The sequence below is a fragment of the Eurosta solidaginis genome, chromosome 5, assembly GCF_040869045.1.
Source record: "Eurosta solidaginis isolate ZX-2024a chromosome 5, ASM4086904v1, whole genome shotgun sequence".
Classification (NCBI taxonomy): Eukaryota; Metazoa; Arthropoda; class Insecta; order Diptera; family Tephritidae; genus Eurosta; species Eurosta solidaginis.
Window position 1 is genome coordinate 59,018,868 of NC_090323.1, and position 17,707 is coordinate 59,036,574.

Here is a 17,707-nt window from a genome sequence, read left to right on the forward strand (position 1 = left end):
TTTAACAAGTTGCATTCAGTATGTTAGAGATACACACCAATATGCTGTGCGGAATGCGAATGACTTTCGACTAGGATTACAGCGGACTACTGCAGCCCAAAACACATTATTATATAAGGGCCTTAACATATTTAACTCGTTACCTGATTATATCAAACGAGAGAATAATATTATGAATTTTAAACGGCTATGTATAGATCTTATTCGAGGCTAAAATACTTTTTATTACTTTTTACTTTTTATTACTTAATATATATATATATCATACACGTCTGTGAATTGAAAATGAATTTGTGATATTTAAAATTTATTGTGAAATCAAAAAATATGTAAACATATTAATAATAAATATCAATCTATCTATCTATCTATCTATGTGTGGTCACTTTGTGTGTGGCACTGCCACAACAATATATGTATGTACTATTTATGAAAAACATGTTTTGTAAGAAACTAATTTTTTTTTTTATTTTTATTTTATTTATTTATTTAAAGTCGACGCAAACACATTTATTAAACTTGAAAAGTTCTTATTTACAATATGTGTCTGTACTCTTTCAATTTCCTGGATCTTCCGAAATGTGTAACTTTTTTTGAAGTTAATTATACATATATATTAACTTATTTAGGTAATAGTCTAGTTGAGGGGTCGACTGCTAATACGCTACCAAAAATATCGAGAGAGGTGTCAAACGACGCGTCTTGACATCAGTATTAATAATCCGAAGGCGGAAAATAAAAAGTTTAACGCGTTCAAAAGATATTAACGAAAAACCGAAAAAAGACCCGCGGGTACCTCCGAAACCGGGGGTCGGATCCATAGTATTTTTGCGCAGAACACCTTTCTGCGTTGGCGGCCTTCGGTCGCGATTATAAAAAATAACCCTGGGCTACGCCATGCCAAGTCCGGGTGTGTGGTATAACCGTGGCTACCGCCACGGTGATGCACAATTTTTTTTGGGGGTACAAACACAACAACAACCACATGGAAATCGCCAACTTCAAATGGAAATATCTCCGGACAGAGATAAAATTTTTCTTTTCCGCCATCGGATTATTGTTCTCGAGATTAATACGCGTCGTTTGACACCTCTCTCGATATTTTTGGTAGCGTATTAGCAGTCGACCCCTCAACTAGACTATTACCCTTATTTATTCATAACACATTTAAATATACCTACACAAAGCATTGAACAAATTTGCTTGAAAAAAAAAAAGAACAGATGAACAAAAAGAACAACTTGTTCGTTCATCAGAAAAAGAACAAAAGATTCGAATCTCTGAAATGAACGAAAAAGCACAACTCTAATGTTAAATCTCTATCCGTATCTGGTTCATGTACCATTGGAACACGAGGATTGTGGCTCGGCCACTGGGTTAATCATATACCAACCCCCTGTGCTTTCAACAGCAAATCGCAGTGAACACTGCCAAATGTCAAATGCGAACCATCCAAAAATAGCACATTCGCATTGACAGCTCCATGCCCCTATGATACCCTGTTTTCGACGACGGCGTACTAGCGTTTCGTGCTGCAATTTTAATTAAATTTTTTTTGAGATTTAATCCACCGATCTACACAAATTAAGGACATCTGAAAACACAATGTATTGTATTACAACGATTTCATGAAATTCATTGAATAAACCAGCTTAAAGTGTGTTTTCTGAAGGCGAAAATTTTACGGCACATTTTCGGAAGATCGACGAGCGAGGTAAGTTTCACGAATTTTCTTTGTTTTCACCCGAATGCGCGCGTCACAGAACTAAAATTTTGTTCGGATTCCACCTCCCTGTCATGTTGCAAAGCGGTGGGAAAGTAATTGCTGTGTTGAAAACAAATGTTTCCGCAACATCTGGATATTTTGGTGAATTTCGCGCGCAGACGCAGAAAACATGTTTCTAACAACAGTATCACAAGCATTCGTGGGGTCATCCAAGGGGTATTGTATCCCCATGTGAGCACAGAACTAAAACCAAAAATTAAACGGAAATACTAAGGCAGTTAAAAGATATTGGTTTTGTGTCTGACTAGATAATGATTTTTCCTTTAATTTAGCATACAGTTTTATTCTTACTTAAGTTTGTTCTAGCGATAGAACTTTCCTTGTTTGACTAAATGGCTTTTCGCGCAAATCTTTTTTTAGATTTTAGCTGACTGAATCATTCGTTAAACAACATTACTTCTAAACCGTATTTATGTCCCAGCAAACCTTCGTAGTCAAAAAAAAGTCAGAAAGACGTCCTAATTCAGGCCATTTACGCTAATTATGTGTCCGGAATGAGTGTATTTTCCTCTTGCCATGGTCTCCTGATATGAGCCTTTTTCATACAATATGTGAGCTTAAAGAGGAGTCTGATCACCCTCCCATTACGCTCAGAAATTGATTATTTTCTTATATGACTCTTTTCGGAGTCATTTATGTGCTTTATAATATAATAATAATAATAATTTATTTATTTACGGTCTTTAAGACCTAGTTCAAGGTAAAAAAAAAATATATATATATATATAAATAAATTGTATACATTACATGCTTAATGACTTACAGTATAAAAATAATTTTGCTTTAAACTTATTAATATTTTCACAGTCTTTTATCGCATTTGGTAATTCATTGTACATTTTATAACCTATATATTCTAAAGTCTTCTTCGCGAACTCCGTTCTTACTCTAGGCAGTCTTATATTTCCGCTGCTTCTAGTTCCATAGTTATGTATTTCATGATTAAAATGTATTCTCCCGTTGAGATAATTCGGTGTTATTCCTAATTTCATATGATGTATAAATTTCAATGTGAAATAATATATCGACTGTTTTACACTGAGCCAGTTTAACATATTTAGCATTGTAGTTTTTGGTGTTCTAAGCGAACATTTTAAAATTAATCGCATTGCCTTGTTTTGTTGTATCTGCAGTTTTTTTATTTGTGTGTCATTTGCTAATAGCAGGATTGTTGGACAATAGATAAAGTGCGGTTCAATAATTGATCGATACACTAATAATTTGTGTCGTTGACTAATATATTTACAAGTTCTGTACATAAAACCAATTTTTTTTCCAATTTTGTTTTCTAAATAACTTATGTGTTCTCCAAATCTAAGGTTTTTGTCGATCCAGACTCCTAGGTATTTGATCTTGTCTACTTGCTGAATTTCAACATTTCTTATCTTCAGAGTAATATTGCTAAGGTTATTGGCACCCATAATGCTTTGATTTTTGCAAAATATCATACTTTTGGTTTTATCCACGTTCACTTTCAACTTTCTATGGCATAGCCATTTGTAGAGGGAGTCTAAGTCTTCTTGCATTTTCGATACCGCAAAGCCCGCACTTCTTTCACTAATGGTTATCAATGCATCATCCGCAAATAGTCGAATATTGCAATATTTCAAGCATTCTTTAATATCGTTAATATATATTGTAAACAATAGCGGTGCCAATACTGAACCTTGCGGTAGCCCAATATGTACATCAGCAACCGGCGAAACTGCACTTCCAATTATCGTCTTCTGTTTTCTATTACTCAAATAGCTTCTGAACCATTCCAAGGATTTTCCTCTTATCCCATTATTAAACATAACATTCAGCAGTTCCTCTCTATCCACAGTTTCAAAAGCACGTTCTAAGTCTAAAAAGACTGAGATCACAACTTTCTTATCAGTTATATCCTCTTTCCATTCCGCAATAACCATATTCAGTGCGGTTTCGCAAGAATGGCTTTTCCTAAACCCAGATTGTTCAGGTATAATAATTTGGTATTTATCTAGATATGCCACTAATTGATTTTTAACCACCGTTTCCATAATTTTTTCATCTGCGGGTAGCGTATTAATTGGGCGCAGTTCCTCTGGCCTTACTGTATTTTTGACTTTTTCCGCAGGTACTATAGTTGATACTTTCCAGCAATTTGGAACAATGCTACTGTTTATTGATTCATTTATTATATCTTTGTAGAAGTGAGCAATGTAAATCATGGCATCTTTAAATACCCCCTCCGACAAAAGCTTTTTTCCACCATATTTGTTTCTAAAAGGGATTGGGATTGGCCAGATCAGGGCGGATTTTGGACGCATGGCATTAAAATGAAGAATCATATCCTCAGTACTAGTTGGGAAACAATAATTTTGAAGAAAACCATTAAAAGTAGGGCATACCGACGTCAGATCTAATTAAATACATACAGGTTACAAAAAGCACGAAATACATTGTTAAAATGCTGATCATTACGGAGATGATTATAGCAGAGAGAAGCGTCCATACTAATTTAAATCGGGAATAGCAGATTTTATTCAAACTGAATATGAAGAACATTTTTACAAATTAAAATTTTAATATTAAAAAAATAAAATTTTTCTTTTCCGCCTTCGGATTATTTTTCGCGGTCTTTTGATAACTCGCTCGATATTTTTGGATGCGTATTAGCAGTCGTCCCCTGTTCTAGACTTTTACGTTTGTTAATTCTACTATCGCCAGAATCACATGGTAGTGACTCCCCATGTACTCAATAAAACCATTTGTTTAGTTGAAACAAATGTAACTCGCCCTTCATATTTCTCTGATTTCACTTTTTGTATTTGGCTGCCTTTCTGTTATAGACGGCAGTACAAGCTAGTGGTGCCACGCCTCAAAATAAAGGTATAGTTTTTGTTATTTAATGAGAGACGGACAGGATAGTGGTGAATAAAATAGCGGCAAACTAGACCCTTAGCAAAAGCTGTTATTAAACAAAACTAAGATCAATATGGACAGACAGAGCAATATAAAATATGCATACAATTATTAACAAATTTTCAGCCTAAATCAGGAAGCATTTACTTCATAGCCCTCCGAAACCAGAATGGCCAATTCCACCGAAACCAAATATGTAACCGAAGTACCGAGCAGTCTGAAACAATTAGCTCGTCTAGTTGTTCGTGGTTTCTATTCCATCGAAGATGCGCTCATTATTGATATGTTGGTGCGCAATCCATGTATGAAGGAAGACGACATAGCAGAGTTATTACGTTTCGAAAAAAAACAAATGCGGGCACGCATCTCAACTTTGCGCAACGATAAATTTATACAGATACGTTTGAAAATGGAAACCGGCCCCGATGGCAAAGCACAGAAAGTCAACTATTACTTCATTAATTATAAGACATTTGTGAATGTTGTAAAATATAAATTAGATCTTATGCGTAAACGTATGGAAACAGAGGAACGTGATGCAACCAGTCGTGCCAGCTTCAAATGTATAAACTGCGATAAGACATTTACTGATCTCGAAGCTGATCAATTGTTTGATTTTACTACCGGCGAATTCCGCTGTACCTATTGTGGTAGCCCTGTAGAGGAGGATAGCTCCGCAATGCCAAAGAAAGACTCTCGTTTAATGCTGGCACGTTTCAATGAACAGCTTCAACCACTTTACGATCTGTTACGTGAAGTGGAGGGCATTAAGCTAGCACCAGAGATTCTCGAACCCGAGCCCGTGGACATAGATACTATACGAGGGTATGTGCGGATATGACCATGTTACGTAGGTCCTATAATAATTCATAATTTCCTTTTTCAGTATTACTAAACCACTCGCTCAAAGGCCTGATGGCCAGCAGTGGTCGGGTGAAGCGACACGTAATCAAGGATTCGCTGTGGAAGAGGCCCGTGTCGATATTAGTATAGGTGGCGAGCTGCCAGAAGCTAATACCGAACGTAAGGCCCGTCCAGTTTGGATGACCGAAAGTACAGTCATATCGGAATATAATCATGATGATACGGATGCCATCTTAAACGAAGCTGCTCAATCGTCAACACAACATACGATAAGTGTTGGTGGTGCAACAAATAATCGTAGTAAAAAGGAAAGTGAAGATATTATGTCGGTATTGTTGCAACACGAGAAGCAAACAAATCAAAAAGATGTCCAAACAAAAAGTCTTAAATATGGATCTTCGAATGCAAACTCCACTGACTCGAGTGATGATGATAACGACATCGATAATATAAAAATACGTAAGTGAAACAGAAAAAAATTGGTGGCGAATATTTTAAAGGCAATTTTAATAAATGTATTGTTTTTTTTTTCCTTTTCTAGCTAAAGTTGATTACAATAACTTCATAAACTCTGAATCCGAGGAGGAGGATGATGATGTCCCTACAGTACATGTTTCCGGGCGTCCACATCCAATTGATCAAATCAACGATGAGCTTATAGCACAGATGACGCAACAAGAAAAGGAAAACTATATACACGTTTACCAACAGCACTACAGCCATATTTACGATTAAAATTTACTTTTTTTAGATGTGGCATGTATTTGGGTCGTAGGTTTTTTTACATTATATTTTTTACTAGTTAAATCTTATTTCAATTACATGCTTTTATTGCAATTTATTTCATTTTGTTTTATTAGCTGTTAGAGGATCATAAATTTGTATTTTATAATGATAGAGGAAGAATGGAAACTCATTTCAAAATAAAAAAAAAGTGAAATTAAGAGGTATGTATATTTAAAAGAAATAAACTAACTGTTATAATTGTACAAGATAAGATATTAGAAATAAAATAATGAATCCGGGATAAGAAAAAATAAGTATAAATAGTAGTTAATTAAAAAGAAAAAAGAAGTACTAGGCTAATATTTAGGTAGACGGATAGTTTGTCTAGCTAGCTCGATTGCTTCAGAGTTTACTACATCGTTACGTTAATTTTAACGTGTACCAAAAAAATCAATCGTTTCTATTGAAACGATTACGACTCATTGTTTAGGTAATGAACGAAATATCATTTCTGTAATTGATATTAGAGAAAAATTGTAAGTTTACAAACGGCGATGGTTACTAGGACATGCTTCTGAATTTCACTTCTTCATCAGCTAGCTTTTCGGGAGCTGAGCGTTGAACTCGAATCTCCAACATTCACATCAGTGCAAAGGCTGATGCCTTTAGCTGCTGAGCCATATGAATGTCCCGTTGTTCGCTGTACAATTGGTCTCTAAGAGTTGCCTTTTTGTTTATATTCCTTTTGATCACCATGTAGGCACATACACTCTGTATGTAGTTTATTCCTAATGGTGTGGATATGATTTTTAGGCGAGCTTTTTGAAAGCTTAGTAACATTTGTTCGGATTTTTTACAGTATTTGTTTTTAATACTTCCGCTGTTACTATTATATCAATATGATCATATGTATTTAATTAGCGAGCTTTGCTCATATTGCTTTATACAATGGTTTTTACAATTGGTCTCTAAAACCATTGTATAAAGCAATATGAGAAAAGCTCGCTAATTAAATACATATGACGAAATATCATTTCTTTTTCAACATAAACAAAGTCCAGTCGTTAATTTTGAAGACACGAGCAGTAATGTGTGGTTGATGTATGATTAACTTGAAAACCCACCAGTCTCAGACAAGCACAAAGCCATATAAATGATGATGGGCTTCAACAGCATCAACAAACACAGTTATTTATTTAGTTTTAAACACAAACGATGGTTTTGTTTCATCACTTTTGTTCTGATATTATTAGTTTAGTTTGCATCTCTGGTTTTAAGTTTGCCATGAAATAATAAAAATGGCAATGTCGAATATTATTGAAAAGTGCAAACGAGGGTCAGAAACGAGAAATAATTGAGGTAATTGGCAAAATAACATAAGAAAAAAGTTAAGATTTACTGGAAGCAATTAAACCCAATGTGAAGTCAAAAATCGCTTCAGAAGAGGTAACATTACAAATGTTTTAAAATCCATCATGAATGATGCTTTGCCTAGTGGAAAAACATTGCAAGTGATATCCAATAATTGGACATTCCACTGAAAAAATGTCGAAACGGTAAATTGAGATGTAATTTCATATTAAAATTTAACAATTTTCATGTTTCCGGTTTACAAAGAACGATTTGCCAAGAGCGTCGTAATTGACAGATAATATATGGATATGTATATTGCTTCTACACGCTTATACTGTTTTCACACAGACGGCTTATTGAATAATAAAGGCAGTTTTCTACATTAAGACGCTTATTGAGCTCAATCTTCCCTACAAAATTCGAATCTATTATTATTTCATTAGTAGCTAATCGAATGCCTAATGAAGTCAAAAGCACAATGCAACTCTGTTGGCAGCGTTCCGCTTCCGTTTCTTAGTTTTCAAAGCATGGCGGAACGATACAAGGTGGCCGCATCGAACAGCTGATTATAACCTTTTTTATTTGATTTGATACATCAACTACCGGCGCAGTACGATTTTGACATTTGTCCATCGAATTTACAAGTACATGGAATTTTTTTTTCAGCCCTATTCTGCATTTCGACTTGGATTGGAATTTTTTCGATTTGGCAATTTTGGTATTCTGTGTTCCAATCTCTTTCGATCCAACTTCGAATCGTTCGATTTTGTGTATTCTGCATTTCGATCGTAGTTCCGAATTTTCTAAGTTGCAAATTAGTTGGAGGAAAAATATTTTCTTTTTATTTTTTTATTAATTTATAACAGAATTTAAACAAAAATGTAAGTAAAACTTGTTAAGAAACGTAGAAGGCTTGATGATGATTGTTTTTTATATGTTTCCAGGTCAAAAACAACATGTCGATGTCAAAGTCCTTGGACGTATTTACCCCGCAAAAGTATCTAACACATACTTGAAAGCATCCTTGTTAAGTCGAAAGTTTTTTTTTGAACCTAAATAAGAAAATAAGTCATTAAACTTTACCACTTTTAAGTTCAATTTCTTACAATTCGTCACTCATCTCAAATGGATTACACAAATCTCGCAATATTTGCCTTTCCATTCTCTCCTGGCCATTTTCGTATGCGTTGCTTTCCAACTCCACAAAAAATACCGCGGCTATTGATTCCATTATAATAGCTATAATTTGTGTCTGTTCGTTGGGTCCAGTTATATGCCAAAGCAAGCTGCCGGCGTAGAGGAAGGTGTAGCGAAAACATAAACAATCCTTACGGAAAGAATAAATAAACCTTTAAAAAGTATTTTAGGCCAGTGCAATGAAATTAGCATCCTTAAAATTCAAAAAATGTCAACTATATTCGTGCAGGAATCCGTTTTAACAAAACTTGGTGGCCACGGCAGGGAATTGGCCAAAAGAACGACAAAAACACACTTACAATTATGAAAGCACTTCACTCAAAAAAATATAACACTGCGGCAATATATTCTATTGCTTTTTTTTGTACAAAATGGCGTGGATAATAAAATATTACCGTTTTTCAGTGTTTTTTTTAGAAATTTTCTTTAATTTATTTTGTTCCAATGTTCACACATTCCGTACCAACAGCTGATTTCGAAAAATCATTTGCTCTTCTTCCTCTTCTCTTTACGATTCCGTCGTAATGCAGAATACCAAACTTCGATTGAAGCGGAGCGTAGAACGGGAACGTAATCGAAATGCAGAATAGGGGTGTTTGTTTGTAAGTATGTCACCATGCTCCCACCTTGTATCGTTCCGCCATGATTGCCTGTCTCATCCTTCATACTAATCGAGCAGTTACTTCTGTGTGAAAGCAAAAAATTTACGATTTCATTAGCAGGTGAAATGAGATCATTAAGTTTCTGTGTGAAAACAGTATTAGGTACACATATATATTTTCTCAAAACACTTAGGCCCGGTTTATCAGTGCGAGTTTAAACTACAGTTAATGTTGAATAGAATTTAACCTTGCCACTTTGGCCGCTTAAGCTGAGATGAGCAACAACATTTTATGTTATCGAACAAAGTGGCAAGGTTAAACTCTAGTCAACTTTAACTGAAGTTTAAACTCGCACTGAAAGACCGGGCATTAGTGCGTGTTTAAACTAAAGTTAAAGCTGATTAGAGTTTAACCCTGCCACTTCGGCCGCTTAAGCTGAGATCAGCAGCAAAATTTTATGTTATGGAACAAAGGAGCAAGGTTAAACTCTAGTCCACTTTAACTAGAGTTTAAATTCGCACTGGAAAACCAGGCATTACGTTACTACAATTATAAAAATTGTGTATTGCTGTCTTGTTTTATTCGAATTCAAAACTCATTGCGAGCATTTTCTATTAGCAATATAACTATAATGAAAATAGGGACTTCCTCAGGAGTTATACTATATTTACACTGGTCTCAAATGCGTACTTCTAAAAGAGATATTTGAAAGCGGTTACATTGGCCTCGTTCGCATTTCGCTTAAGGCTTGGTTTCCTCGAAAGCGGTGCCGCTATATACCGGCCGCTACATAGTGGAAGAGTACGTTTCCAAAAATGCTGCAATATAAAAGTAATTACGTAGGAACTAAGAAGACGGCGCAGCTCACCGTAACGTAATATAGCGGTAGGGCATAAAATATTACGGCCGTCATGACGGTAGAAACTCGTTCATCAACGTCTTTCACCACCGCTGTTCTGAAAGCGGTGAAAGTTTTGTCAAATATCTCAAAAATAAACAAATATTCAGACTTCAAATTTATTATCGAATACATATTTACAAATAAAAAAAGAAAACAAGCAAAAAAACGGGAAAAGGGATCAATTTAGTCAAAATATCATCGATGGAATCGGCTGGATAAGCTCTTCCAGCTTTACAAAAAAGCGGTGCCGCTAATTACGATGAGTATAGCAACCGTTAATTAAGCTGCAGACATTGGTGCTTTATCGGTAACCCTGTTATAAGGTTACCAAACTTATGGGAATCAATGCAATCGATTATTGGTGTCGCTTAGAACCGCATCGTAGCCAACCAATTAGTTTTTGGTTTACCGTCGTAACGATAAACAGCTGATTACGTAAGGGATACGACATATGGCACCAATGACTCCCGCTTTAGCGGTCGTAATATAGCCGCACCGTTTTCCGAGGAAACCAAGCCTTTACCCTTTGCTGCAATACAAATTCACGCAAGAAAATGCACTGACGTAATTGATTAAATAATAATACCAAAACAAACAGAAATGGAAAAGTATCAAAAATACAAAGCATTTTGAGTTTGATGCATCCTTTATATGCATTAAGTGCCGTCGAGGCCTTCTGCATTCTCTCCTCCACGTTGACCTTCCACGAAAACTCACTGCGTAAAATGATTTCTAGATATTTTGTGAGAGTTTTCTCCTGCAGGGTCACTCCTCGTAGCTTAGGCCTGGTCCAATTTGGGACCTCTTAGTAAGCAAGTCCATATCCGTCTTCTCCGCGATGGCGGTCAACCCCGTTACATAGTTCTATGGCCAGACTTTTATTCAGTCCTTAAAAAATAAAAGTTCGGATTCAGCTTTGATTTTCGGACTTAAGCTGCAGACATTGGTGCTTTATCGGTAACCGTATCGGTAACCTTATGACAGCTGATTCGACCAACCTTATGGGAATCAATGCAATCGATTATTGGTGCCGCTAAGGTCGTAACCGTATCGTAGCCAACCAATTGGTGTTTGGTTTACCGTCGTAACGAAAAACAGCTGATTACGTTAGGGATACGACTACAGCGATACGACATACGGCACCAATGACTCCCGCTTTAGAAAATAAAAGTCTAGATTTTATCATTTCTTTCGGACTAAAAAACTAAATGTCCGGAAACAATTTTTTCTGAAGGAATTTTATAATAAAAGAAATAACAGTGTGCATATCTGGTTGAAACTGAAGGAAAGTTCGAGCCTTGATTTTTACAACATATGGAAAGAATTTTTGCCGCGCCACGAATATATCATATATGTAATATTATATATATATTATTAATATATATTATTATTATATTAATATTATTAATATATATGTATATTAATATAATATAATAATAATATTATATTAATATTATTAATATATATGTATATTAATATAATATAATAATAATATTATATATTTGGAATATATGTAAGTTGTATCAAATTATAACGGTCTTGCGTAGTTAGTGAGCAGTATTTAAAAAAAAACTATGTTTAAATGTATCCATTAGTATACAGCAACGAACTACAGTAGTTGTTCGAATTAAATGTTATTTCAGCATTGAAGAAGACACATATTAGTGTAGTTATAATCTTGAAAAGAATTGCGAAGTGTATTATTTCCAATATTGCAATCCAAGGAATGCAGTCCAGTGAATAAAAAGAAGGCAATAGCTACTCCGGTAAGCTGACTTAAATTTTTTTCGGGAATAAAGACAAAGTATTGCAATCTTCTCAAGTGCAATCAAAGAAATAATTTTTTTAAATGGAATGGATTTCTTTGCTCTGGCCTAGGGTTGTGCTAGTTATTCCCTATTATAATTCCGTGCCAGCTCATCAACCATATCATTGGATCCGATTCGCTTACGACATAGCACCCATATAATGAATATTTCCAGAGAGTTGAGTAATGCAGGTAAAATGGGGTTTGTATCTCCCTACCGTTCCAGTTATGTTCCGGATATCGACGTGGTTTGCTGGCTTGCCAAATCGAAAGGACTCCTGCTTGAAACAAACTGCAATGTGGTGGCAGTTTGGATGACGTAGAAATCTTTAAATAATTCGAACCGTAATTTGAACCGTCGGTGGGCACTTGAATGCCGTTATTAGCTATAACCTTACCCCCTTTCAAATAATTCCTACTTGGAAGGGTTGTGTTGATGCTGCCCTCAAACGAAAATTTGCGTGCATAATAATCTAAATAGGAATTAAGTGCTCCCGCCTGAAAAAGGTTAAGTCTCCCAGGACCTTAAGTAGTAGCACTAACATTCAACTCGATTGTGTACAAAAAAAGTGTGATATCTTATCCGTAACACTAACTTGGAGAATACCCAAGAGTTTTCATTTTAGCAGAATTTTTGACAGGATGTTCAATATGGCGGTGCACACGGCCGGCTATATTCAGGGGGTTATAGAAAATGGCAGAGGATGAGACCAAGATATTTTCTTAAAAAATCAAGCGATGTTGTTGTTGTGTTAACAGTGTTTCGCCCCAAGTCAGTGGGTGCGATCACTCACAAATTTCCATCAAAGTCCTCTAATAGGAGTCCAAGGAAACTATCAGTTTTGTCAGGGGTGGATCATGGTATAGTGTTAACTACTTTGTACTCTTTACTTTAATTTTTAAAATAATTTTAATTGAGTTTTCGTGTTAACTTAAAATTTTGAATAACTTCAAAAAAAAGAAAATTCTAATTAGTTGGAAAATATCAAAACTCAAAAATAAACAAAAATAATATTTTATACTTCAAATAAATAACATAATATTTTTTAAAAATAAATATTTAAATATTTGGTTAACCACCAAATATATTGGCGAACCGTGCTTAAATTGTTTTTCAAAAGATGCTGAATAATTTCACGCGAATTTATAATATTTATCTGTGAGATGCAATATTTTACATTCATAGACAAATAAATCTATACATGTATCTGATCTAAATGACAAAATAACGCAGAAAATATAAAAAGTAACTCATAGAGGAACATATCATTCAAATTTTAATGCAACTTCAGCTACTACAACTACCATTATATGCAACAGCAAAATCATTAGTATCACTTTCACGAAATTAAATTTTTTCATCAAACTTTACAACTTTCCGAAATTTCCGTTGGTATTTTTTGAGTCAAAATACATGCAATAATAATTAACTTAAGTGCAACACCAAATCATATTGGAACAGTTTACGCCAAACGATTTTCGTATGCAATAATAATAACCAATTTAACGCCATTGCAACATTTTTGAAAATTTCTCGACAACAACAACAATCAATAATCAGACTTAAAACCATTGCAACATCTTTGAAGATTCCTTGACAGCAACAACAATCAATTATAAAAATTTTAATTGAAATTCACAACAAGTTATTTAATCATATTTTTTATTTACTTTAATATTTTATCAATATTTAACTTTTTTTAAAAAAAATATTTTGTCTTGATTACCTTTTTATTGAGTTGGATTTTTATTCATTCAATTAAATATTTTCAAATTTGTTTTTACTTTTGTACACCCCTTCTCCAATTTGTTTTAAAATGTATCGATCATCCATTCGTACACGAAATTTTACAACAAGAGATATACAAACTCCGCAAAACGAATAAATTAATATTTAAACAATAACCTCATTTTCAATTCGAAAATAACACAAAACACTAAAAAAAACAGAAAAACAAATTTCTACAATTTTAAAAAAATATCTAAAGATTTTTTAAAATAAATTTTAACATGTTTTCCTAAATATCAATATTTCACATTGAAATGTAAATCATATTAAAAACTCAACAATATACCTATTAACATGACTCAATTAATGATAAATTCATATAACCCATGAACGAATAAAATATTCAACTTTTCATTCCTTATCAACAACTTGGACATACATTATACAGAGTACAATTATATATTGAACACATTCTGCATAATACAAGTTTTTAATTTTTGAGTAATTGTGCACACAAAGTTGCCATCTACTATTACTCAACCTAATTCTAGATTCTTCTATTACATCATGATAAATAAAAATATTTCACAAACAACATAGCAATAACACAACCAAATATTAATATATATAAAATATTAACGCAATAAGTAAACAATAACAACAACTAAAAACAAAATATAAAGTAAATCAAATAATCAAAAAATTGAGTAATTACATCAATACCAACATAAACTTTTAACACAACTAACACAAAATTCAAATAAAAAAATAAATTTTTCGTTTCACTGGAGGAGGAGTAAATGTAGGGTTATCAACTTAAATTAAATATACTGTATTTTTGTAAATTATTTTTAATTTACTTTACTTTTAATATTCTTTCAAAATGAAAATTTATAAGTTAGTTATTTCAGAATTTTTAAAATGTGAAAATAAGTAATTTTTGTGAGATTGATTTTCAACAAATAAAATAATATTTTAAAAAATAGTTATTATCTTAACTATACATGGGGAAGCTGCTGCTAGAGTCGTACGTTCCACCTTCCAATTGGAAAAATGGTTGGTGTCATGTGGGGACACATTGCAAGCAGGACTTTCATTGCGTATGTCGGGGTTGATCCTGAACAAGTAAAAGTTTAACCCGTTGCAATATCCAGAAAGATTTTGGCCAGGGAGACTCGTGTCTCCCTTGGTAGTCTGATTTCTTATACTGAAATGGTAGGATAGTATATCATGATAACGGAATTGACCGAGCGCGACCTAGCAAAGGTAATTACCGATTCTGTTTTGATTTTGCTTAGGACCTCCTTATGCTTAACTGGTTCTAATGGATGTGTAGCTAGGTGCCGAATCTCGTGATAGTGATCATCGAGATGTTTCCTTATCACGTTTGGTAGCGGGATTAGATCAAGCTGTTGGTGGCTAGGGTGTCCAGGTCTGTGCCACTTCACGCAGCTGCCGGTAAATCAAACGCCCGTTATTGCTCGTCCACAAAAGTCAATTCATCTGAACCCTCCACTGCTGCCGTTACTGTAATTTCGTGTTGAGCTTTGTCACAGCAGCATGTTGCTTGGTGCTCAGCAATCTTTTTACTCACCACGCACTCTAGCAACACGAAGCATCTGATTCAATGACATTTCATTCCTGAAATTGACATTTCGGCGATTTTTAATTATTCACTTTCGTTATTGCATTTTGTAAAATCATGAGATGTGGAAATATCGGAGTAAATTAAAGTTTATTTACTTCATGTCACTTTTGATATACGTATTTTGTTTTTGCATAAAACACTTAAATAGTGAAATGATGTCACAAAGTGCTCTTTAAATATTAATACAAACAGGAAACGGCTATTAAAAGGAAGCGTGCGTATGTGTGAGTGTGCATTACTTTACATTGCACTTCCTAGGGATGGATAAGTGTAATTATCACACTAAAGTGTGCTATAGCGTCTGTAATTAATTGTTTGTAGCCTATGTAAGATAAAGAATATGACAGTCGGCACATTTCATATGAAATTACCTATCTCAGTTGCATTTTTAAAGGTGGCATATAAGTACATAAAGTAGTATATCGTAGCGGGTCTAGTTAATTTAATAATTTTGCGATTACCAGCGACTTTGTTATACCTCTTTACATTAGGTACATTATTTTATTATATTTATTGTTATAAAAGACGTAACTAAAATTTGATTTCACAAATCTTTCAACAAAGCTCAAAGTGCATATGATTACGCCACATGTGGCGAATTTCCGCCTGCTAATCACTTTTAGATTGTTTACGAAAAACAGGCCAGCATAAACATATAAACAGGTATAAAAAGCTCCAAAAATGTGCCCATCTGACAGTACAGATAAGTAATTTGAATACTAAACTGCATACGTACATACATACTTATGCATACAATATGTACATGTTAATATCTTTAAAGTGGCTTAATAAAAAAATTCTTATCTACTCAGCAAAAAAAGATTGGTGTCTATTTACAGAAAGTCGTTGGAGTAGTCGTAGCACAACGCAAATAACAATAACAACATATCTACAAAATTATATGAATATAGCATTGGAATGTCTAAAGCGATAGCAATTTAAACAAAGCCAGTAAAATCTAACTACGTTTATCTACGCACTAATCATTATAAAATCCATTAGAAGATTCTGTATTATCAACGGTGAGTTAATTTAATTTCAAACTAATACTGTGCAACAATTTTGGTGGGCGGAATGATTTAGTATTTAGTATTTAGGTATATTATGAATAATGTAAATATGTAATATCTATACACCATCAATGTCGTTGTTTTAGAAGTTTAGTGTTACCGTGTAGTGAATCCGGTGCTCGCTGCTAGTACGCACCATCGAGCCACACAGTCGCGGGAACTATTTATTTTATCCTGTCAAGCTTTCAGATTAGTTCGCGTGTCTTATTGGTAATAGTCTAGTTGAGGGGTCGACTGCTAATACGCTCCCTGTCCGGAGATATTTGCAGTTGAAGTTGCCGATTTCCATGTGGTTGTTGTTGTGTTCATACCCACAAAAAAAATTGTGCATCACCGTGGCGGTAGCCACGGTTATACCACACACCCGGACTTGGCATGGCGTAGCCCAGGGTTATTTTTTATAAGCGGGGCCCAAGGCCGCCAACGCAGAAAGGTGTTCTGCGCAAAAATACTATGGATCCGACCCCCGGTTTCGGAGGTACCCGTGGGTCTTTTTTCGGGTTTTCGTCAATATCTTTTGAACGCGTTAAAATTTTTATTTTCCGCCATCGGATTATAAATACTGATGTCAAGACGCGTCGTTTGACACCTCTCTCGATTGTTTTGGTAGCGTATTAGCAGTCGACCCCTCAACTAGACTATTACCGGCTTATTTACTAGACATTAGCATTCACGTCACTGTTGTCAGATATATGTAATTTCAATAAACAAAATACTTCGTATATCTGGGAACCAGAATTAACAACGAAGACAATGTCAGTCTGCAATCGAATGAATAATAACTTCTGCCGCCTGCTCTTAATTATGCATTTCTAAAAATTTTGTTAGGTTATATAATATCAACTTGAGAAATATATATGTATTTCTCAAAGTCTGGAGAAATATTTTTCCGATGTTTGTTGGGTGTTGACGAAAATGTTCAATGTTAACTGGCGCATAACCGCTTAAGCTTTTTTGTCTGTTCCGTAAAATTATTGATCAATGTTTCGCGATAGCTGACGTCAGTTGGGAGCTCCAAGAAAGGTCAAGTTTTCCTGCCTCACCCAATACAAAGCTTCATAGCTTCACAGCTTCCGCAACCAAATTGTCAACCTCATCTACCCGAAGGGAATCGTGTTACAAATATGAATCTATCATA

At 34.4% G+C, this 17,707-nt stretch overlaps 2 protein-coding genes across 7 annotated transcripts in view; both read left to right on the forward strand.

Moving 5' to 3' along the window:
* The first annotated feature begins 1,487 nt into the window (after nucleotides 1-1,487).
* On the forward strand, nucleotides 1,488-6,612 carry TfIIEalpha (transcription factor IIEalpha). Of its 2 annotated transcripts, none has more exons than XM_067792430.1 (4): nucleotides 1,488-1,714; nucleotides 4,827-5,497; nucleotides 5,559-5,995; nucleotides 6,078-6,612. In XM_067792430.1, the coding sequence occupies exons 2-4, from the start codon at nucleotides 4,842-4,844 to the stop codon at nucleotides 6,269-6,271; spliced, it is 1,287 nt and encodes a 428-aa protein (XP_067648531.1). In that variant the 5' UTR covers nucleotides 1,488-1,714; nucleotides 4,827-4,841; the 3' UTR covers nucleotides 6,272-6,612. The 2 variants fall into 2 exon arrangements, with proteins under 2 accessions (XP_067648531.1, XP_067648530.1); XM_067792429.1 differs by having other exon boundaries at nucleotides 4,799-5,497; nucleotides 6,078-6,609.
* Nucleotides 6,613-15,521: 8,909 nt separating this feature from the next.
* Sugb (Sugar baby) overlaps nucleotides 15,522-17,707 on the forward strand; it is a 54,463-nt gene continuing 52,277 nt past the window's right edge. For 2 of the 5 annotated variants that reach the window (XM_067786883.1, XM_067786882.1), the window contains exons 1-2: nucleotides 15,522-15,723; nucleotides 16,339-16,521. The gene's annotated coding sequence lies outside the window, so the exon portion shown is untranslated. Of the gene's footprint in view, nucleotides 15,724-15,749; nucleotides 15,770-15,879; nucleotides 15,991-16,063; nucleotides 16,163-16,338; nucleotides 16,522-17,707 lie in introns of those variants that run through there. The other 3 variants (XM_067786880.1, XM_067786879.1, XM_067786881.1) reach the window with 3 other exon arrangements.